The 24,715-nt window shown below is 35.2% G+C and overlaps 1 protein-coding gene across 3 annotated transcripts in view; it reads right to left on the bottom strand.

Annotated features, from left to right (window-relative positions):
• Positions 1 to 1,073: 1,073 nt before the first annotated feature.
• Positions 1,074 to 24,715, bottom strand: part of LOC142341554 (uncharacterized) — a 35,642-nt gene continuing 12,000 nt past the window's right edge. The window contains exons 2-5 of one of the 3 annotated variants that reach the window (XM_075392577.1): positions 18,193 to 18,647; positions 7,597 to 8,701; positions 3,286 to 4,308; positions 1,074 to 2,687 (exon numbers count right to left, since the gene is read on the bottom strand). In XM_075392577.1, coding sequence (XP_075248692.1) covers positions 1,138 to 2,687; positions 3,286 to 4,308; positions 7,597 to 8,638 — 3,615 coding nt within the window. In that variant the 5' untranslated portion in view covers positions 8,639 to 8,701; positions 18,193 to 18,647 and the 3' untranslated portion in view covers positions 1,074 to 1,137. Of the gene's footprint in view, positions 2,688 to 3,285; positions 4,309 to 7,596; positions 8,702 to 11,409; positions 11,576 to 18,192; positions 18,648 to 24,715 lie in introns of those variants that run through there. The other 2 variants (XM_075392579.1, XM_075392578.1) reach the window with 2 other exon arrangements.

Consider the following 24,715-nt stretch of genomic DNA (forward strand, 5'->3'; position numbering starts at 1 on the left):
GTCATGTACGAATTTACGATTATGAACATTGATACTGTCCAGTTTTACGTCAACGCCCTCAAGTGAAGTCACGGGTCTCAGTTGATAGATAAACGAAAAAGTCTGTAAAGAAAATAAGAACTGTTGCGGAGTATATCTTTAAAAAGTGTGTATATATGATGATTGAGGTTTAATGATCCAATTAGTTTCTTCAGCGCTTCAAAAATTTGTCACTGAAAAAGAATTCATTTGCCCTCGAAATTGTTTTTGCAATTTTCTTTTTTATTTGATTCAATCTTCAATTTTCAATCTCCAAATAGTTAGCGGAGGAGTGTTTAAGCAAATATTCACCATTTAGGTTTCCTTCCATTTGTGCCTAACTAATGACTTTTCCTATTAGAATTTTTTGGTGTTATTCATGATGTTTAGACTTGTTTCGAGTCAGATATCTCAGCTTGGCTAATGCCTACTTCAGATCTGTCAAATTGACGCATAAAATTTTGGTTTTAATTTCTAATTTTTAGTTGAAATATTTAACTGAAAAAATAAAAAGTAAAATATTTCTGACTTCGTAAACTTTAACCAGCTGGTCTTGAAAGTAATGTCGTTGTCAATTCTGAGAGAAAAAAATCGCCGTAGCTGTAACGTACTTTGCATTTCTAATAAAACTTTTTTTGGGCTTCACTACTATTTCTGGGAGAAAACACTTTTCAAAATTAAATTACTTATTTTCTAGAGCCAAATATAGTCATATGGGAAAAAATATAAACCAAACATAAAATCAACAAAACGTAATGTGAAGTACAGGTTTTGAATTTGACTGGAAGAGTTCCTCGGACTGATAAATAGTCGAAGAAATAAATAGTCGTAAAGAAATTAAAGAGTACTAATTATTGAAATTGTTTCCTTTTTGAAGATGTTTCCCTTTTCTCCCTCCGAACATAAACATGTATGTAATTGATATTGTACAATTTTATTGGAACAAGGTATTTATAACCGATAGTTCTATATCTTAAAAAGTTGAACGCGTTTCATGTTTTAAATGAGGGCTAAATTGTTCATACAGGCTTAAAAAATTTTTTAAAAATTGTTGATCGAGGCAAAGGAAACAGTTTCCAGATGTTTTTTTATGTTTTCTATTTTTCAATATTTAGATCATTATAATCCATGAGCTTCACGTTTATGTTTTGATAAATGTGACGACCGCTCGAAGCTCGCATTACACGCATTGCACTTATGGGGTTTCAACATAACGTGCACGTGAATAACATGTCTTTTGAGACTGAGTCGGCTTGACAAAATCACGCCGCAGAACTCACACTGAAGTGGTTCGCCACAGTCATGCCACGACTCGTGAACTGTCAAGTCGTTTTCGCACCGAAATGGAATGCTGCAGATTGTACACATAAATGCGGTTCCGTTCACGACTTTAGGATCCAATCGTTCGTCTCGACTGTGTTTCCGGCGATGTCGCGATAGTCGGAAACGATCGGGGAATGATAAGTCGCACTTCTCGCATTGATAGCGATTCTCAGTTTCTTCTGTTTCGTCCATGTCGAAAATTGGGACCCCGCCCAGTCTCGAACTGCTGACCACCATACTAGGAAGCGAAGATTGGAAATTAAAAACAGGAGGTGCTTGTTGTGTAACAGCTACAGTTCCAGTGTTTTCTACCGTCAAATCTTCTGGTTCCGATTCAGTTTTCAAATTTGTCGGCGATAAGATTTCCGATTCTTCTAGGCTTAAGCTACTGTTTGCTGTTTTGCTCAAATCGAACGTGACTTTTGGTTTGCCAGACTTCTCCAACGTAAACGAGTCTTCATTTTTGATTATGGTTAAATGACAGTTTCGGCACTTTGAGCTGTCGGCTATCATGCTGTGATTTTTGACGTGGTCTTTCAAGTCAGTTTCGGAGCTGAAAACTTCATCACAAGGCCCACACGGGCACAAAACTGGGCAGAGAAGTAAAGTGGTACTGCTGCTACTTTGTAAGCCTGGACTAACTTCAGTTTTGACAACGATGGAATCCGCATCGATTGTTTCCTCGAAAACAGCACTATTCGCTTTATTATTTTGCCCATCAAGCAGTCCATTTATTGTGCTCTCTAATAGGGAAAAGTTTTTAACTTGAACGTTTGGACTTAAATCTTTTTGCGAGTTCGGGTTCAAATGTTGTTTCAGTTGCGGAATTGGGCTTGAATTTTGCTTCGGGTTATTGATTGGAGTTATGCTGATGACATTGGGAATTTTATCAGTGGGACGGGTTATAGGAGGCGCCATTGAGCTGACAACCAAAGCTCTGCTAGCCACGCCATTATTCGCCACAAGAGACAAGTTCAAGCGCTTCTCAAGGTCAACGATATGATTTTCAAGGTGAGTGATCATTTGATGAGCGCTTGAAAACTTTGCGGAGCACTTAAAGCATGAGTAGATATCACCAGTTGTGATTTGATGATTGGTCGTGATTGTCGGAATTGATAGAGTTCCGAGTTGTTGGTTGCCCAGGCTAGGGTTTCCGGAAAGATTGAGAGCTGAGACTGTGGATTGACTGGAATTGTTTGGAAGAGATGTAGAGATGACGTTAGGAGGAGGAGTGGTTGTGTCTTTCTGGTTCTTATTGGATACTAGCATTGATGACAGTGTTGATGAGGAAGAGACACTCACGTTTGGAGGGGAGGACCGTTTGGGTCTGGCCAAGTTGTGCACATCTAAAATCATTGAAATGTCTCATTTTAGGGACAAGTTATATTCTGCTCACAATTAAAGTTGTACTTAAATAAAAATATACTATTTCCTCTAAAACATATAAAACAAATACACCAAACAGTTAAATACATATTTGGTACTTTAGATTTAATTACAAGAAAAACATGTACATGGTCTCAAATGAACTACTGTAACAAAAGGAGCAATTGCAAGAAAGAACTACTTCATGCTTAAATTTTTTTTTAAAATTGTCTAAGGATACATATTGAAAACTGTGCTGCTGAAATTAGCAAAACTTTAAGATATCGTAAACAACCTGGATTGGTAGAAATGTCTCAAACGAGCTAGAGGAGCTTCTCAGAATATTGAAAACAGAACTTTCTGAAATTAAATAAACTCTATGCTAGGTATTTTGAAAATTTTCACCACAACGTTATCATTTAAATAAATAAAACCTACTGAAGGAAGCAGATTCAAAGACAAAAATTATTTTTATTTCAGCATGGTAGATGGACTCAGATTACAGATTTTTTTCGTTTGCAGCCCACAAAACATCTTGCAAGAGTTTGCAAAACAAAAAAAAATAACGGAGAGGCTGACCTGTTTTATGAACTTCTTTCTTGTGCGACCAGAGGAGAGTCTTGCTAGCGAAGCCCTTGAAGCACAGGTTACATTTATGCGGTTTGTCCATAAAGTGAAACTTCATATGGTACGAAAGGTTACACTGAAACCTGAATGACCTCTGACAGATACTGCACACATAAGCACCCGCCCAGTTCAAACTCGTATCCCACCCCGCGTCCCGGGCTATCGATTCCACAATTTTGGACAAGGTGTTCACCCCAATTGGCTGGTTATAATACCAGTCATTGTCATGGAAATACTCCGTTTTGGGTTTACAGTAGAAGGCCACGGCATACTTTGGAAGTTTCGAGAGGTAGAACTTGATAATTTCAACAGCACAATTTGGTCCCTCCTTTTTATGAATGGTCGGCCGTTTGATGTTATTGAATTCACGTCCAAATAAACCGTCTTCGTGGAACTCAATACGTTCGTCATCGCCCGAACCGACCACTTTTATTTGGGAGTTGAAACCCGATCGTAAATTCCGATGCTCTTGTCGGCTTCCTAGGTTAAAATGTTTGCCTACAAGAAAGAATACAGTCCGAAGCAAATTTGTCGGATCTTCTATACTAAGAACACCGCGGTCCCAAAGCTGTTTTTCTAAATCCTCAGTTATGACCCCTGTTTTTACAGAACTTTTCGCTGTCATGGTTCGAGATATGGGCTTCATTTTTTCATGCAAAGCGCGCTGGAAATTTGCATATTTTGGGTCTTTGAATATGTTTAGAGGAATCTTTTGATTGTTAATATGCATTTGCATGATGCTAAAAATGCTGTACAGCATTCGTAGAGGGTACTCTTTTCCGTCGGGTTTTCGGCACTGTTTTACGAACACAGTGAGAAGGTCGGGCAAATCACTCAACCGAGAGTGGAACACATTCTCGAAGTCACAATTGGCGGTTGAGAAGTTTGGGGTATTGTCGTGTTGTCGTATCCACGTGTTCCACACTTCAGCGACCCAGTTTATGGAATTTGAAGATTTGGCATTTGAGATAACGACTAAATAACAAATGATATTTAAATAGGGGTTGCAAGGACAACTGACCCAATTCTTAGACCTTTGAATGATGTGGGCTCGTCATTATATCATTCATTTTTGTTATTTCCCAGGTTTCATTACTCAAATCTCGAGTTCTCATAACCAGATGATTGAAAAGGGCTTGCCAAATGAAGCCATTAAGAAAGAGCTGTATTTTTATTCAGCTACATCTTTTTGTGATAAGTAACTATTCTAAGCGATAAAGATTCGCCCTGTTAAATTCGAAATATTTTGTGCTAAATTTTCTTGCCTTCTCGTAGTCACGCTGCATAGATATGTTAATCCTGGAACTGAACAAAGGTCGCTCTCAACAGAAAGAAAGTAGGGAAAGGATTGTATGGCATCAACTTGGGTTCTTAAGAGATGTCTCATAATGCAAAAATCGGAAAACTGAGTTTGCGGGTAAAACATTTTCACCCGCGCAAGCAATTATCCGAAGTTGATGTCATACTATCAAATATATTTTCAATTTGACACAACATTGCACTTAATCAAAGTACAGCATATCTATAAACATACCCGGCAGATTGCCGGAAAATAGCCGCCGTTGATTCCAAAAAGCATGATTGGGATTGAAAGAATAGAAGATATTGAAAAAAAAATTTTGAACAAAAACATTTTTTAAGTCCGATTTAATTTGATGGCATTTCGTAGTTGAACATAACGTACTTCTCTTTCTTAGAGAGAGGCTACAGGGGCTACTATCAATACTAATAAGCATTAGAGATTGTAACTAAGATTATAGGAACGACGTTCAAATAGCGGGCATCTTAAATTGGGCTTTATGGGTTTATCCCGTTTCTACTTCTGACTTCAATTTTTTATACTGACTCTGTTCATATTGAATTGCTTTGCTGAGCCACTGATGTTCGAAATCACTTTTAGCAGAATGAGAGAAGAGAGAAACTAGCCTAGAGAAGTCAAAAAGATTTCACGCAAAATGTTGAAAAAGCGGCAAAATGAGGTAAAGCGAAACATTTTTTTATTCGACGAAGTAAAAAACATAGCAGAACAAGTCCAGACGTACAATTCAAAGAATTGTCATTGACTAAACGGAAAAACTAGACCAAGAATGGACTATGAGTGAATTGAGAAAACCATTTTAAAAAAAATCAGATCAAAAAGTAAGAAAAAAACAGAAAATCAATGTCAAAATGCCGCATGTGAACAAAAAACCACCAGCGAGAAATGAAAATTCAAAAAAATTCAGTTCAAACAAAAAAAAAATAGGCCAAGAATGAGCTGTGAACGGATTGGGAAAACCATTTAGAAAAAAATCCGATCCAAAAAATCGAAAAAACAGTAAAAATCAGAGTGAAATTGCCGCATGTGAACAAAAAACCACTGCCGAGAAACCGAATTTTTGTTCAAACACCACTTTCTCACTCTACTTCAAAATTAGAGCGAAAAAAATTCACGCCGCAAAGCCACTCGCTTTTTCGCTCCATTTCCTGTTTCGGCGTGACCAAAATCACTACTCCAATTTGACTTCAAAAATCATGAAAATGTGTGAACAGATCTTAAAAAAAACATGGCAGAACAAGTCCTGACGTACAATCCAAAGAATTTTCATTGACTAAACAGAAAAACTAGACCTAGAATGCACTATGAGTGAATTCAGAAACGCATTTTGAAAAAAATCAGAAAAAAAAACAGAAAATCAATAGCAAAATGCCGCATGTGAACAAAAAAACCCCTAGCGAGAAATGAAAATTTAATTCAAACAAAAAACTAGGCCTGGAATGAGCTGTAAATGGACTGGGAAAATCATTTAGAAAACAATCCGATCCAAAAATTAGAAAAAACAGTAAAAATCAGAGTGAAATTCCCGCATGTGAACAAAAACCACTACCGAGAAACCGAATTTTTGTTCAAACACCGTTTTCTCACTCTATTTTAAAATTAGAGCGAAAAAAATTCACGCCTCAAAGCCACTCATTTTTTCGCTCCATTTCCCGTTTCGGCGTGACCAAAACCACTACTCCAATTTGACTTCAAAAATCATGAAAATGTGTGAACAGATCTTAAAAAAAACATAGCCGGAAGAATTCCGGAAACGACTCGAAGTGAAAATCCATTTAAACGCCATCCAACTACTCACCAAACAAAACGTGCCTTCACTAATTTAGGATTATCTAGAAACAAAGCCATGAAACAAAAAAGTAAAAACAATAAAATCAAATCTGTTAAAATATTATAAAAAATCTGATCAAAATTTGTTATAAATTGAGATCCCGAAAAAAAACTATCTCTGCAAAAATAACTTCATCAAAACAACTAGTACTTACAAACACCACTTATGTGAATTTTGAAAAAAAAACTTTAGGCAAAAATTATGAAAAAAATAGCTCTTAAAAACAACTTTCACTGGAAAAACTGGAAAAAGTTACTAAATTTTTTAATATTTCAAAAACATATAAATCCAAAGAAAAATTCCCTTCAGCCAAAAGAGTAACCAGATGCTCGCCAAACAATAGGCAAGTCATAATAGGCAAAGAAATTCAGCTAAAATCAGAAAAAAACTGCAAAAATTTAAGAAAAATAGTTCCAATTTTCGCCATTTTTTTGTCATATTTCTCAACAAAAAAATGATTCTTACCCACAAAACTGTAACCAATTGTTATCATAAAACTGCTGAAGTAGAAGGGGTTCCTTCAATAACCATTTGAGCCAGTAAAACAAAATAATCGTCAAAAAAACGCAAAAATTAGCCCGAAAATCAGCAAAATACATTAAAAACCTCCGAATTATCATAAAATTCATATGAATTTCCAGAAACCTTCAAACCACTACCGCAACCAGCCTAAAATTAAAACAAAATCATAACCAAACCTCTTAACCAAAAAAAATGAAAAAAACTGCTTTAAAAAACCGCACGTGAACAAAAAAATTTCTCTCGCTTAGAGAAAATTTTTTCACACATCAATTTCTCGCTCTCTCAAAACATCGGTATGAACAAAAACCACTCTCTTTTCGCTTTGCTCTTCACTTTTGTTCAGCGCGAAAATCACTCCAAATTTTTTCACGCGTTTCATTTCCCGCTTCAAAAATCACTCCAATAAAATTGATTTAAAAAAAAGGACTTCTCCAATACTCCTCTTCGAGTCGTAAAAAAAGACCGCGCCCCAATACAATTCAAACTTTTTGAATTGAAAAAATTTTTGAATTGTAAAAAAATAGGAGCGCTATAATAGCCGGCTGAGAAGATGAGGGCGGCTATTAAACAGGGGTAAAATTTGTAGACTTACCATCGTATTTCTTGATCTTCCTCGACCCGGACTGCTGAGGTGTTCCGTCACTCCCCGGGGACCATGACTCATCGTTTCTCCTCTTCAGTCCATTTGACTCCCCAGCTGTGATCACGTGATCAGAATCCTGTTCATCGCCATTTGGAGGACTAGCGATGACAAGACTATCCAAAGGGGTGCTTGCCTCTGGTGAAAACGAATCCACAATTGCGTGAACCTCTTTCAAATGGCTGATCAAATCATCCTCGTTTTCAAACTTTTTAGTGCAATAATCGCAACTCTTGACCCCATCATTTGAACTTTCCGAGTTCAGTTTTAGAAACGGAGAAAAAGAATTTAATTCGCTTTTCGTCGCTTTGCCGAGATTCATTGGACTCAAATTTTTGACAGTCAGGTCTTGGGGGAAGGAAACAGGCGCCATAGTTGAAGTTAACGCCGAAGAAAGCAAACTATTTGCTTTTGACTCAATCCCGTTTCTGCTGGGCTCATTTTTTGCTTTACAAAGAAGCAGTTCCAAAGCTGATGGGCTTTTTTGTCGCTTTTCAGTCACAAAAATGTCACAATGCTTGTTTCCAATGGAGCGTTGGGTGGTATAATCAACGTTGTCTATGAATTCCTGCTTGACCTTCGGAAGCGGGGATCTCCGGGTTCCTGTCAAAAGAGCCTCAATTGTCTGAGAGCCAGACTCGTTATCGTCATTTTGTTCCTGATCCATAAGACTGCTGTGCAACGATAGCAGCTCCTCGTCATTAATGAGATCCGGGATCCTTTGCATGTTTGACGAGGATCTTGATGTTTCACTTGACGATGAACTTTTAGGTATTGTTGTTGATGATGATAAAGCTGATGATGCCCCAGGAAGTGCAATTCCATTTCCGGAATTTGAGGTCAAACTTTCGATGATAGCGCTTCCGGTAGCTGCTAACGATGACGTATCGCTATTCTGAGGAAGAAACGAGGCGGGATTCAAATAAGAGCTTGTAATTTTCTTCAATAAGCTATCCAAGTTTAAGGATTGTTCGTTAAACGTATTCTGGGCCATTCTTAACGTAATTTGGCCACGTTTCTGGGGGATATTAGGCTTAAGGAGATAAGGATTCCAGAGCTGAAACAAATGAACCTGTTCAAACGCCGGGCATTCAATAATAAAATCAGGAATAAATGTTTAAAAATTGTAAAACACTAATAGCCAAGCAGCAAAATAATTTCGGTATATGATCGCGATGTATTTTTTAAGTAAAGAGATCAAAGGAAAATTGGTTTGATTGAAGTAGCCGTACAAGACTGTGGTCTTTAATTTGAAGTTCAAACTAAGTACGCGGGGTTTTGCGGTGTGCGCTCAGGAGTCACGATAGCTTAAAGTAGACAGGTGACTTCCAGTTGGAATGACGTATGAGGGACGAAAGATGATTGACTCCTGCTCCGAACACTTGAATTTACACTTTTCATGCTACTTAAATATCTCCCGAAAAACCCAACAAGCTGAAGTAAAACAGCACAAAAAACTTGTTTCAATTACGCCTCTGGCTTCAAAGAAAAACTTGCAGTGATGTACTTAAATTTACTCCCCTATCTTGCAAGACTCAATTCATAATTTTGCAGGCCAAATTGCCTAACTATAGACTAAGACAAACAATGCTTGCAAGCCACAGACTTTCTCTGCCAAATTCCCGAAAGATAGAACGACGTTATGAAAACGACTAAGAGTAAGTTTTGCAGCTAAATGTCTAGAAAACTACGGTCGGCAATAAGAGCGCGTCAACTAAAAAGTATGCGCTGGGATCAATGGTTACTGGAGTTTATCATGAAGAGCCGGAGGTATGCAAGCAAAAACAAAAATATGGCTTAGATTCTTAAAAAGTTTTGGTGAAGATACCTGAACTCAGTTAGTTCAGGTGATTGCTGATTTTTTTCAGGAAGGTCAGCCAGTGGAGCTTGAAAGTCTTAGGTAAACTTTTCAGATAAAATTCAGCTAACTTAAGAACCAGTTTAGGTGTGTTTGGGCTTGAGTTTTTCTTTGTAAATTGACCAAAGCAGTTTTTAGTTACGTCACCAGTCGGTTTCGAATGGTTATCGTGTAAGATCTTGCCAGAATATTGTACGATCTTGCAATAATCATTGCAATAATCAATTATCTTGCAAGATAGACATTAGGTCTCGCTTGGGTTTGCTCCGACTCTTGTGTTTATGTTAGAACTGTCGACTGTCGCCATTTTTTTGACAGCAATATCTAGTGGTTCAAATAAATAATGTATCTACCCCTTGGGGAAGAGGCGTACCCGGGTCGAGGAATTCGTCGAAATTTATGTAAGAAATGCGCTGACAACCGCTGAAAAAAAATATTTTTCAGCGGCCTTATCTTACATAATTATCCGCTTAATGTGCTGAATTTTCAGCACCTTTCTTACATAGTTTCAGCACTTTTCAGCACATTAAGCGGATAATTATGTAAGATAAGGCCGCTGAAAAATATTTTTTTTCAGCGACTGTCAGCGCATTTCTTACATAATTTCAGCACTTCTCAACACTTTTCCTACATAATTTCAGCACATTAAGCGGATAGTTATGTAAGATCTAACTGCTGAAAAATATAATTTTTCAGCGGCTTTCAGCGCATTTCTTACAAAACTTTCAGTACTTATCTTACTCAATATCAGCACTTATCTTATACATTTTCAACGATTTCCTTGCACAAGTTTTGAGTTGTTTTTGAGTTGTTTTGTCTTCTGATATGATGAAAGTGTGACGCTTTTCAGGTGGTCTTTTTTTTCAAAACAAATGAATTTTTTTTAAAAAAACCACGCAGATTTTTTTATTGATTCGTTGCTCTTCAGAAGTGCAAAAGGTGAAGGAGCCTACATGCTGACTACGTTATAAGCAATAGTGAGCAAAAAAATTGCACGTAAAATTATGTAAGAAAGGCGCTGAAAGGTGCTGAAATATTTTTTTTCAGCGGATTCACCATGTGCTGAAAATATGTAAGAAAGGTGCTTAATCATATGCTGATTTTATGTAAGAAATGCGCTGAAAAGTGCTGAAATATTTTTTTTCAGCGGATTCACCAAGTGCTGAAAATATGTAAGAAAGGTGCTTAATCATATGCTGATTTTATGTAAGAAATGCGCTGAAAGGTGCTGAAATATTTTTTTTCAGCGGATTCACCAAGTGCTGAAAATATGTAAGAAAGGTGCTTAATCATGTGCTGATTTTATGTAAGAAATGCGCTGAAAGGTGCTGAAATATTTTTTTTCAGCGGATTCACCACCAAATTCCTAATTTTCAGCGCATTCAGCACAAATCTTACATAAATTCAGCGCATTCAGCGGATTTCTTACAAAAATATCCGCTTACAGCTGCTGACCCCTCGACTCGGGTAGGTGCTACGGATCTTTTCTGCTAGCGCCCCCCCCCAGCCTTATATAGCCGATAAATTTGCACCCCCCAAAAACCTAGTTTTCGTGAATTGTAAGAACGATATTTGCATTTCATTGAAACAAGAGTGTTTAGTTAGATTGAAGGCACTTTTAGAATAGTTTCCTAAAAGTTTTGAAAAATCAAGCTCTTATTGTAGCCGATATCACCAAAAATGATCTAATACAGACATTTATTGATGCTTACGTTATATGCAACAAATTTTGGTTGAATACGTAATACTTCCAAACCATAGCTGTGCTAGCTTTTACTAAATGCATATTGCTCATATATGTTCACGTATAAGATTACTTAGCGTTAACAATATGTTTACACATTTATAAATGGGGGGTGCCTAAAGAAGCGGGGGGGCGCTAGCAGAAAAGATCCGGTGCTACTTACCACGAAATGGTGTTGCGGACGTCGGTGATTACGAGTGCGCTAATGCTAGTACCAAACCACACAGAAAAGCAATAACTTAACTATATAGTTCAGTATATGTGCAAAATTGAGCTATATTTGCAGAGAACACCAAGAAACAGCGCAATAACCGCGAACAATTCACTAAATACACTGACTGTTCACGTAATGCGTGTGTGACATATTTGAGTTGGCAAATTGCGTTCCGCGACGGTGCTTGGTTGAGTTTGTAACGCCAGCATATTTAACACACGCGTGTATATGTATGTGGTTTAGCAGCGCCACGAGCACAGCAGCGCGTGTACATATAGAAAACAGAAACACGCAATATGGTGCGACGATATTGTGCGGATTCAGAATTCGCTATCAAGTTACCATACTTAGTATAGTTCTAACTTTGTTGAATAAGGGATATCTTGTATCTGTCGTAAGCAAATAGCTCTCTGATCCCCACCGAAGAGTAGAAACCTAAAGCTGGTATGATTCCAAGTTAGTTGCATATGTTCGTTGCGTTTCCCAACTTTGTGGAGGTTACTTATGACAAAAGCGTGAGAAATCGACAAAATAGATGGAATTAGTCGGGATGTTCATGCTACTTTTGTACTCTGAAGCAGAAAAATTACTTAATATTGATTTAAAAAATTGAGAGCGGCTCATTGCGAAAGATACTATAGTATCTTTCACAATGAGCTGCTCTCGATTTTTAAAGCAATATTAAGTAATTTTTAAGAACATTCGTAAAGGCATTTCAGTCGCAGTATGTCAAGGCGCCAATGTGCGATAGCCGGGTCGAAAAATAATGAAATAATGGAAGAAATGAGGTGAATTTTGGTACACATTTCTTCGTTGAATATTAATGATTGCGGTATCAAAAAGATTCCTCGTAAAGTACTACATTTCAGGTGATATGAATTTTTAAACGAACTATTTCGGAAGATCTTGCAATGTAGCACGACTTTCCTAGACAAGAAACTATTGTGTAAGGTTATCGCAAACTTGAAAGTCAAAAAGAAAACGGCTCAACAAATTATGCAAAAATGTATTGAAGCAACACTATAAAAACTCGATCAAAAATTTTTATACACGCATAGGAAGTGCCTTCATGCAACCAAAGAAATATTGAGAAAAAATGAGAAAAAAATGCCCAAAGAGCTACCCCAAACACTGAACCGAAACGTTCCGGAAAATTTTTTAGAATTTGAATTTTCGATATTGCTGACGTCACGACTTTAGTATAATCATCTTATTTGGAGAATTAATGTTAACGATTATGAAATTTTGAATAAAATAGCTGTTGTTCATGGGCATAACACTTCTATCCATAGCTTCAAAGTGAGTAATAACGCAGGAACAAACAGCACCGAAGTTTGAGGCAAATATAAAGTGAAATTTTGAAGCTCAGATTTTCATAACTGAAGTTTGACACTTGCTTTTCAAGATGCTATTCTTTATCCAAAATTGCAGGATGAGAAAAAGGTTTTTTCGAACATTTAAAAAGAAAGCGCGCTTCAAAGCAATACAACGTTCAATATGAACTTTAATTGGGGGATAGGAACTTTCTGCTACCGTCAATCAATACTGTTTCAAGAGACATACAAAAATGGAACCATTGAAAAACTATTGAAAAACTGAATCCATTTTTGCAAAGACGTTTCAAACATTTTTGTCTACAATAATTTGAGGCCTAAACTTTTCATTTTCTTTAACAATTGTTGACATTTTTGCGCTTGGTTAAAAATATTTAAGTAAATATGCATCAAATATGTTTTAACAATGTGATCAATCTCCTAAAACTGCTACAAAAATTACCTAAAGAGCAGGCCAAGATTTTATTATAAAAATCAACAGGTTTGGCTAAAATACAAGGAAAGTTGGGTTTACGGAAGTGCAAAAACTCTTCAAATATTCAGTTTAATGCTAAAAAAACATTCATGAAACTGATTAATTAAAACCACTTTTCCGCGCACGCCCTTTAGCAACAAACAACACAAACGTTTGCCATCGCGTATTGAAAGGGAACAAAAAATGAAGAAACATAAATTGACAGCTTTTCTTTCAAATGAAACAACATGATCCAAAAGGGAGCTAACGTTTAATTACCATGAGTTATTTTATTGAAAGCAATAAAAGGTTTACTCAAAGTTATACACGTCTCAAAATAAAACCAATTAGATTGCGCCCAAATGAAATCTGATAACCTAATGGACAAAAACTTCTTGCCCATGATTGATCAGCTAACCCCGTCTGCTTTTCTCTAAACACCATTCTTTCAAAATATTGAAAATCGCCAGTCTTAAGCGAAGCGCAACATTTTAAAGCGCTATTGCCTAACTTCAAAAACCAGCAAAAAACTAAAACAAAAAAAGAAGTATCAGTGTTGACATTGGATTTTGTAGAATTCGGGAAATCATACTTTTCCGACAAAAGTGTCGCAATTGAAAGAGATGGAAGTTGATTTTCGAAAATCGGTCTCCTTCAATTTGTTAGTAAGACTGTTGGCTTGCAGTTGAAAGTCATTTGGCAAACCAAACTATTGTGGAACAAAAAGGAGCTGAATAGCGCAATATTGATTTTCTGAGGGGGACCGATTTTATAAAAACTAGTTATCATCCGATATTTAACTCGAACTTGTGTGGTCGAACTTGGTAGGTAATTGGTACATACCTTGGGACAAGTTCCACCATTGTCACTTTTGGGGAATTTGATTTATAGATACCGTGGGGGGACTTTAAACTTCCGAATAAAGCTTAAATTCTTGAGTTTATAGTTTGACCGGTTGATTAATTGGGAGCTTCATAAGTCTGATACTGCTAAGGTTCTAGCTTGAATAGCTTGTTTAGAAGTCAGCAATGTATAAAGAAGGCGTACAGGTCATACAATTGTTCTTATGAAGTCATAACAAACTTAACGTAAGGAGGACTCATTTGCTGTAGCCCTTAGCAGCGGTTTGAACAAAGTTGTTGTTCAATCGTTCTACTACGCAGTGTTTCGAATAGTTGCTAAGGAAGAGTAAAACACCATGTTTGTTCGCTTTGGCAGCGGAGTTATAGAAAGCTCAAAATAACTCTGACATCGTAGACGAGTTCAATTTGAATAACAGAATCAGCATGCCACAGAGAGAGAGAGAGAAAGAGAGAGAAGAGAGAGAGAGAGAGAGAGAGAGAGAGAGAGAGAGTAAGAGAGAGTAGTTGTTGTCGAGTAAAGTTGGTTCTTCTTAATAGAAGAAAGACTTTCATAAAGAATATCGAGAGCCAAGAACAAGAGATTCGTGAGTCTGATATTAGAGTAGACAATTTTGCTCATTCCGTTTGATTTAGAGAGCTTTGGATCCTTAGAGAAATTCCAATTTAGTACTTTGAATTAATTTTTGTTGCTTAAAACCCAATTGATTTTTTCCTGAATTTGTTGAACTATTCTATCGAATTATATCAATTTACTTTTGAGCGGCTGAGTTGATTGCAAGCCGGAGGCAGAACAAACTGGGGACATTGTGAGAAGACTTTGATGAAAGCCTTTCCTTCAAAAATAAACCTTTCGTGTTAGGATTTCGGGTGGTAGTGTCTCCCAGACTATTAACATAGTCTAAATACGAAATTCTACAGATTCAACTCGAATTAAAACTTGGCTAAAACAAAAGCTGATCACTTGTTTCGCATAAAAGTACCATCTACTTCCCTACAATTGTCACAGTTTTACTCGTGAAAGATAAAGAAAGAATTAGGATGAACAAAAAAAGCAAAAACTTCTCAATTTCATTGGATATTGTTAACAAATAAAGTATTTCTGAACATGAATTGAGATATTTATTATATTCAACTGACAGCTGTCAAAAAATATATCTTAACCGTCGTACCAAGAAAACTTGGACAATATAAAAAATGATAAACCAAGCGGTAGATATATAAAATCTGTTATGAGTAGGCATAGCAAACCTCTACAAATTGTGCTGTCCCCACAAATGTTTTCCATTGAACAGTTCATGTTGTTTGCCCATTCCCAGCCTGACTACCGCATAACAGATGGAGCACTATGTAACAAACACCGACAGCGCAAAAAAAATAATAAGTACCAGAAAAAGTTTATAAAAACAGAAAAAAAGGAAGAAAACAAAAAAGATAAAACGAGCAATTGTTTGACCCAACTCAAATATTTTTCTAAAATAAAATAACGCACCAAAAACTATGGAAATCATTGAAAAGCTCTGAAAATTGCCAACTAAAAAATATAGTACGAAATGGCGAGATAAATTCTGATATATTCTTAAAGATTTTCAAATCCTGTTTTATTTACTGACATAATTTTGTAGGACAGAGTATAATTAGTTATTGACATAAGCGAAAAAAGATCTTTCCATAAAAATGAATCGAAGCTCACACACTGGTTGCAGATGCCCCACATGAGCAAAAGCCAATGAGGAAGGGAAGAATAGATGTGAACAATTTTCCGCTCTGCGAATAGAATGCGAAGCATAAAAATTCCCATACCTCTTTTTCTCGTTCTCTGTCGCACTCTCATAATAATGCTATGAAAAAAAAAACAACCGTCTCAGGCTCTTTTTTCCAACATATCGATCTGTAAACTTGTTTACACGTGTGGCCTTGACTTTTACATTCTGCATCTTTTTGGAAATTCAATAAAATTGTAGATACACTATGGTACCAAAAAGCTACGTACACCTGAAGATTTTTAAAAAAGCAATACAAACATCAAATAATGTAACATTTTGAGTTCAAATTTGTTCTCTAATAACGCGTCATTACATCTTTAGTTTTTTAACGTCTAGTAGACGGTTTGTATAGTTTTCATACAGGTTTCTCACGACGTCTGCGTCAATTTCATTCCAAATTTCATACACTTTTTCCTCTAAACTTTCCCAAATAACTGTCTGTTTTCGTAATCGTTGCTTCAAAATTGCCCATAAAATCAATATGATTCAGATCTGGACTGTATGCTGGGCATTCAAGTACCTGCCACTCGTTTTCTTGAAAAAATTGCGATAATCTTCGATTTATGCACATGGGCATTATCTTGTTGAGAAATAATGTCCAGGAAATGCATTCTGTCAGAACGAGAAAGGCTTCTTGAGCATATTGATACACCATCATGAACGAAAACACTTGCTTTTTTCTTCAAACTGACTTTTTGTTGCAGCATTTCTTGAAAAAACCACAATATTTTTTGAGAGTTCATCTAACTGTTCTTTTAAGCGGAGAAAGTGAGAATGAATTTTCTCTAAATACTTCTAAATTTCACACGTTTTTTCATGCTTTAGCGCAAATCATGCTTATGAAGCCCGAATCATGCTTTAAGAGCAGGAATTGTGCTGTACGTAGCTTTTTGGTACCATAGTGTATAATCTCTTCTTAGTTATAAAAACAATGCTCACCATAACTCTTCTTCGCGTAATGGGACAACGCCCGAAAAAAAAACAATCAATTTGAGTAGCTGATGGTGGCTATTTTAAAACGACTAGTTCGTAGAATAGAACACTTCCTCTGTGAATCACAAACATTGCCTTTATTTTTATGTGACCACGGTTAAATTTTCTGTTGAAAGTTGACAATAAATGAAGTACAGCTCTAAAGTGATAGCTAATGTTACAAAAAATCAACAAATAAATAGTTCTGGAGAAACTGCCAATCGCCGTATTTTCTCAGGTTTTACGTTTTGAGCTATATTTAGTTGCTTTTATTTTTGAAAGTTTTCTTTTGCTCAAAAAAGCTTCTTCTAAATAAAATTGATCTCTCGCAAATTTGTTTATAAAAATTTACACTGTACTGATTACCTTTAAATCCTCCGAGAAAAATTCATGATGCATCAGTTTTGAATATGATTTTGTTCCAACAGTTTTGTTTCACATTCAAAGTATTTCAGCATTTAAGCATCTGAGCACTAAATTAAGTTAAAAAATAGTTCTTATTTATTTTTTCAATAAGATCCATGAATAATTCCCTCTACTGTTTTGTGAAACTGTTACATGAAGCATATATTTCTATGTTTCGTTTTTCACATTCCTGTTCTATGACACTTCAAAACAATTCCTGCTTAATTTTTATGCTTCAATTTTGGTGCCATTTTATCAAAAAAAAAAACAACCTGCTCTGTGATAATCTGTTTTAGATACTATCGAATTTGACTTTTCTCGCAATATACTGTGAAAATAAAAATAAAAATTTCAAATTGAACCGTTTTTTATCTTCTATCAGCCAAAAAAACTTTTTTTCTACCAAAAATTTGTCTCTTCTAACATTCGCTTTTATCAAGCTTGACTCTGAAGTACTGATGCTCTAATTCTGAGATACACTTAACACGGTTAAACTGGAAAGCAGCCGAAAAACAAAAAAACAATAACAAGGCAATGAATTGCTAATGTTTTTTTACACACATGCAACTTTTCATTACTGTCCGAATGAACTCGCTTTGTGCAACAAGATAATTCTTGAAAAAAATGAACAATTTTTTTGGCTGTTTTCGAGCAGTTAATATTTACGGTTAAAAATACAATCAGCGCCCGTGGTGGTACATCGGCCAAAATTACCCATGATCGGACTTTGGATCATCCATGATGGATGCTGCGTTTATGACTTCTATCGAATCCACTCATGATTATTCTCATCCTTAACCTTTCTGATGAAAACAAACCAAAGCCCAAAGTAATTCGAGATCCTTTCCCCGTATTCTACTACAGTTATACCCTTAAGAATTTGATCGACTTTTTTCGCCCAAATAGATCGGACAGAACCTATATAACGAACAGAAACGAACCTTGTTAGATGCTGCAATATAGTTGGGAACAACAAACGAAAGTTGAGATCGGCTAAATTGAGTGTTTGAGTTGAACGGCAACAAGGCGTCCAATTTCTCGAAGCGATTGTGCGATAGATGATCAATCAAGCACAAAACTACTGCTGTTCTCTTCTATACCACCATCACCACCATAATGCAATGTTGAGATGTTGGTGGAGGCACGTTTCGCGCGAGAGCAATGTTTGACTATACAATTTTGTGCTGATAAATCGTATACTAAATTTGGACTGTATTCACCGCACCGCTGAATTATCACAACGCAATGCAAATAACCGCCGATCACTAGTTCTCTAACAATCGAAGGGCATCGCGCATTTGTTTAAACGCACAGAACACCACAACACAGCACACCATTGAAGTATATCAGTTTGGGTTTCGGAATTACATCGGCGTGTGTTTAAACGTCACAACAGCTGAAATCATTCTCGAATGGCGAAGCATCGCTGAGAAAGAATGAATAATTGCGAGTTTCTATTATGCAACACGTGAACTTTGATAACTTCAAACGCGTGAATGAAACTCAAGCGAGGAAGTTGAGAAACTATACCCGTCAGTTCCTAAATTTGGTACTTAATTTGTTCCTCAATTTATGGGTTCCCGAAATCATTTCTGGCGTCGGGCTAAGCATTAAAAAATTAAAATAGCAAATGAACAGAAGATTTTGAAAAAAAACCATCTTATGAAAAATCGGTTGCAATATAAACAGACAAGTGATTGAGCTAAAAACTTGAAAACTTAAACAATAGAGAAATAATTACACACTTTTGCCCCAATAGGGCGCACGAAAATTGTTTTTTTTAAGGCACGAACAATCTATCCAATTTTTGACCACGACTCTGAACTCTGCGTAGATATGGGAACTCTCGGAAAAATGACGTCATTACTGATAAAAAAATAGAGCCTCGCCACCGAATGTGAACGCTAAAACCATTTTCAGCGGCATGCTTGTTCGAAACAATTATTGAGTTGTATTTTGTAAAACATGATGTCTAGACAACTCTTGTCTAGTCTGCTGTAGAGTCTAGTCTAATCCAGAGCATTATGTTACAGATATACTCCAGCGGTCTTTCGTAAACAACTTGCTAGGAAACTTTCTCCATTTTAAATTATATGCAGAGCTTGTAGTCGTAAGTGATAGGAAAACAAAGAGATTGGGTATTTTGGGGGCCTAAATCAGGTTTCACTGCTCCTCTTATTTACATTACCCGTTCAATGTAAATAACAAGGGACAAAAATGATTCTGAATGAAAACTGAATTTTCAGAAGAACTACTAACTTTTAATATTTTTGGTGATAAAGGAATGATACGAACGATTTTTCTCAGCAGCCGAAAAATCCATGTTTGGCTCGAAGATATCAGCTACAACTGATTCGAAAATGTATCCAAGGACTCAGGAACAAGACCAATATTAACAACGGAGAAACTGAAAATCTCACAAGGAAAAAGAATTTGGCCAGACCAATAAGACAAATCTTGCATGGATCAAACTAATCGAAATTAGACAATTGATTAAACTAAAAAAAAACTAATAAAAACGTCAACAGACAGCTCATGGGTTATTATTTTTTTTGAAACATTTGAATAGCTCTGCTACTTTCTGAGGGGTGAGCAAATAACACTCAGAAAACCATCTTGAAAATTTTAATTGTGAACAGTTCTCTTATATCATCTACACTATCTAGAAATTTCTATTCCATTCAAAGAGAAAACAATGTGCAGCATTTCTTATAAAGTTTGACTCTAAAACCAAACAGTTGGAATACTAGCTCCCCTTCAATTAATAAAATCCAAAAAGGAGGCTTGGTCATGTGCGTTCGCACATATAAAAGATCCAAACGCGCTCGTCTGCATTTTTCACTTAATTGTCAACCAAATGAGGAAGAAAATAAACTACCATATCGTTCAACAAACCGCAAAAAGAATAGAACAATCTATTTTGAGGGCCGATGAGGGCTGTCATTAAAATGACTACTAGAAAAGACGGCGATAAAGTCAAATAATTACAAATGTTAATTACGATCAAAACTCGTTGTCCATTTTTAAAAAACCAACAATAACCAAATCAAAATGACATGAGACAAAACTTAGGATAAGAACGAATAAACTGTATGTCATTAGAAAAAAATGAGACTTTACCTCAATGCGACTAGGTAACAAGTCAACAGGAAATGAGTAAAAAAGCAAAGCTAAATTAAACGTTCCCTTTTCTTAAAAAAAACCGTCAAACTGATTAGAACCATCATGCATGAAATGGACTCATTGAGACATTTTTTCTTTCTCAAAAAAGAGTGAGTGATACCTTTCATTATCCAGGATATATCATATGAATACAGAAAGAACGACAAAAACAGGCAAAAAGAGAACGTTCAAAATTTGCACAAAAACGGAATCCTGGCCAATTAAACATTCAGCTGTTCACTGAGGACATTAAAAGTTTTTAATTGAATTGTTCTTTTCAAATGGCTTAGGGACCGCCCATTATCGTGATACTGTAAAAATAAATCATAAACCCACAAAATTGGCGAATATGCAGAAATCACTAAGTTTTTTCTAATAAACCTCGTTTTACCAAGAACAAAATTTAACGAAATCAAAACCATTGTAAAGAGATAAAATTGTTTCAATTGATAAGAGGGATAAGAGGGATGTGGCTTTTCTATAGAAATACTCAGCTACAATTTAACAGAAATATGATTGTCAAAGCTCAGAAATCCATTGTCTTTTTTTAAAACCAAATATTTTCAGAATTCAAGGCCAACATAAGCTTTCGACTAAAAAATTAGACTATGTGTTTTGCCAATTCTCCAAAAAATGATTGCACCAGTTATTAATGAGAAGAAATCATAAGACTGTAAAATAACTTTAAAAACAAGAAGAACTCAATTCACAAACAATTTTCCGAAACCATAGTGTTGAAGCCTTTAAATTTATAAAACATTAACAGCGGGTAAATTAAATCCTCACTTGCGTCTCCGTAGAGCATCATAATGTCTTTTGGTAAACCGAAATGACAGCAAAAAAGGACCACAAATACACAAATGTATATAAAACTCACAAAATTTTTCTGAAACATTTTGTCTAACCCTAAAGATATCAGTCTAAACGTTTAACCAAGAAAAAAAAAATATTGTTGGCTTGAAAAAAGTTAACGAGATAGATCTCTCAATAATGGCAATAAATTACAAACAGGAAGCAAAAAACGTATTTTACGAAAAAAAAAGACGAAAATCAGAACAAAAGGCATAAGTTGCAGAATACTTTTACTTTTTTGAAAAGAAGATAATCTGAAAGTCAAAAAAACCATTAGCTATATATTGATATCAGTTATTAGGTTCATTGGTTTATCTACATTTAGCCGTTGAGATTTTTATTACCCATTATTTGGCATACGATAACAAAAATTAACAACAAATACAGGGCAAATAAAAAAAACTACACCAAATTCTGCAAAAGAACGGTGCGGCAGCCCTTAAAACCATATGAGAACAAAAAACTGTTCAATTTTAAATTTTGCAATGGTTTTTTAGTTAGATTGTTACGTAATATGACAATTAACAGAGAAACGAAAAGAACAGCAAAAATGGTTAATCATGAAAAAAAAAAATCAGAAATTTTTGTATGAAAAGTCGCAGTACCAAAAGCAAAAAGCCATTTTTAACAAAAAATCCGACACACAGGATAGTTTGTATCTTATATGAGAGAGCGAGAGTTTGACCTGCTTTTACTTAGAATAAGCTAAAAGTTGACATAATTAAGAAAAAAATTTTGCAAGTTCAAAAAATTACTGACATTTTCTTGAAACCAATATATTCAATGTCATAAGAGACTTTAGATTACAACCTACCGAATCGTAGATGTTCATGTACAGCTTTTGAAGAAGTCATATGGATCTTTGATTTGTTCGAACTAGTTTTCAGAAAATTAGTATAGCAAAAAGAATAACAAATGAAGGCAAAACAAAAGAATTCAGTTAAATCTTACTAGAATCCTTCTTCAAAGCCATAAAAATCACTAGGTTCTCTGAAAACATACTATATCTAAATTTGCCTTCACTTTTAGGTAATTGGGCGCTGTCATAATTGGAGCTTAGAACTGAAAATTTTGTCGGTAATCAACATTAAAAATCCAACAAAAGCAAAAAATTTTTGATAAAATGGCAGCACCAATATTAAAATTGAAAACTTCTGATTGTAAGATTTCATGTTGTTATCAAACCTATCCCCAATTTTGGCGTTTTTCCAAAAACCACCTAAGTGTTTCAAATATTTGCGAATTAGACAAATTGTTCAGTGAAGTATTGCAAAGGCAAAATATTAATTACAGAAGACTTTTATAGGGCACGAGATAGCTCTCTTTTGGACTTTACGGAAACTGTGTCGGGGGTTATAGGTCTCCAAATTCGGCGAAATTAAACAAATTGGGCCAAAAAAGCATACTTTAGGCGATTTTTGATCAAAAAGGTCTAAATTTGAAAATGTTAACAAAATTTTTGGCCAAAAAAATCTTCAATCAAATAACTCGGCTACTCTACTCTCTTCTATCTCTAACGGTAACAATAACACACATCCTATCGTTATAGATAGAAGAGCGTCGCCAAATTGTTTGATTGAATATTTTTTGGCTAAAAATTGTTAAAATTTTCAAGTTTAGAGCTTTTTGATCACAAATTGCACAAAGTATGCATTTTTGGCCCACTTTGTTTAATTTGCCAAAATTGAAGACCTAAAACCACTGACACAATCTTCGTAAAGTTCAAAAGAGAGCTAGTTGAAATCCGATGCCTTATAAAAGTTTTCTTGTATTAAGTTTCTATTGCATTTAAAAAGAAAGTAATGTGCAGCATTTCTCATAAGGTTTGACTTTAAAACCAAACAATTGCAACACTAGCTCCCCTTCGATTAATAAATTTAAATCAAGAAACTTGGTCATGTGCGTTTGCACATAAAGTTCCGACCCCACTCATTTACATGTTTCACTCAAATTCAGACGTTTTTGATCAAAAATTGCACAAAGTATGATTTTTTTGGCCCACTTTGTTTAATTTTGCTCAAATTGGAGACCTAAAACCACTGACACAATCTCCGTAAATCCAATTGAAATCCGGTGCCCCAGGTCTTCTGGAATTAAAAATTTGAAAAATTTCACTTAACAAATTTTAACAAAAAATAGGGAAAATGTGAATAAAAGCTGTCGAAAACTCACAAAATTTCAAACCTCGATGACCCCCTGTCAAAAATCAAAATGGAAAAATCTTTTTAATTGCATTTTCTAGGATGTAGGTGTTTTTAATGATACCACTCGCAAATCTCCATGATGAATATATCGATCGGCTAAAATTGATTGAACAAAAAAAATACGTTTGAGTATATAGTTCCTCCCTCCCCAGTAAAGTGGGGATCAGAACAAATATCGGATTTCTATCACTCAATATAAAATCTGTTCTCAGCAAATTGTCCTTGCAATTGGATAATTTGACGTTTTTTCTGTCAAATTGTTGAAGAGACTTTCTTGTTGCCATATATTCAGCGATTTTAATTGTTTTTACTCTTTGTCACCCTCGCTTTTATTTGAGAATGGAGCCAATTTCGAACAAATTGTTACAAAAGATATAAAGACTTATAGTTCAGTTTTGGAGTGCTTCAGTACTTCTATATTCTATGTTTTCACAAAACAAAACAGCATTTTTGTTTGAGAAATAGTATCATTTTTTCGTTAATCGTGAGTACAATTTCTGAGCTAGGATATGTAACCAACACATCAATAGCACTAAAAAATTGTATGTTAACTTTTTTGCTTTGGACAAAAAAAAGAAAAAACGTCTCTGAAACAACTCCGGTAGTATACAAAACATTTTGATTTTCAATAGTTGCCTCCATCCACAAACATTAAGAAAAACTGTCAATAAAGATAACTTTAATGGCAAAAATTGTCAAAAATCAGCGCAATCAGATTTCTAATTAAAAGTAGTCGAAAAAATTAATTTTCACTCAGTTTTAACAGCCATAGTAATTAAGAGTTTAAAAAAGGTAAGATTTAAAATCCAGGTAGTATAACAGCACTTAGTTTCCGGAAATGGCTAGCTTAAAAGGTAAAATAATAACGGTTTTTTGAATAATTGCACGCAGTATAGGAAATGGCCACAACGCAACTATTCCAATTGAGTAAAAGTTTGACGTGAAATTTTTTAAAGTCACAAAATACGGGGGTAGTTATAGATTGTTCTTTTCTTAAATAATGGATTGAATCGATGCTTTTCTGTTTCTTCAAAAAGTCACAAACAATAACAATTTTCGCGTTCCCAAAAGTATATAAAATTAACTAATGTTCATTTTATAAAAACTTGCGCTCAAAAATGGTGGCGATTGATGCTTAATCACTTAGTAAAATTCAAGATTTTTTTGGTTCATATCTCAGCAAAGTATTATGAATCGTTTCAATTTTTTTTGAAGTATTGACCAGCTAATGTTTGCGAATAGACTA

Source organism: Convolutriloba macropyga, chromosome 6 (assembly GCF_964194025.1).
Source record: "Convolutriloba macropyga chromosome 6, txConMacr16.3, whole genome shotgun sequence".
Classification (NCBI taxonomy): domain Eukaryota; kingdom Metazoa; phylum Xenacoelomorpha; order Acoela; family Convolutidae; genus Convolutriloba; species Convolutriloba macropyga.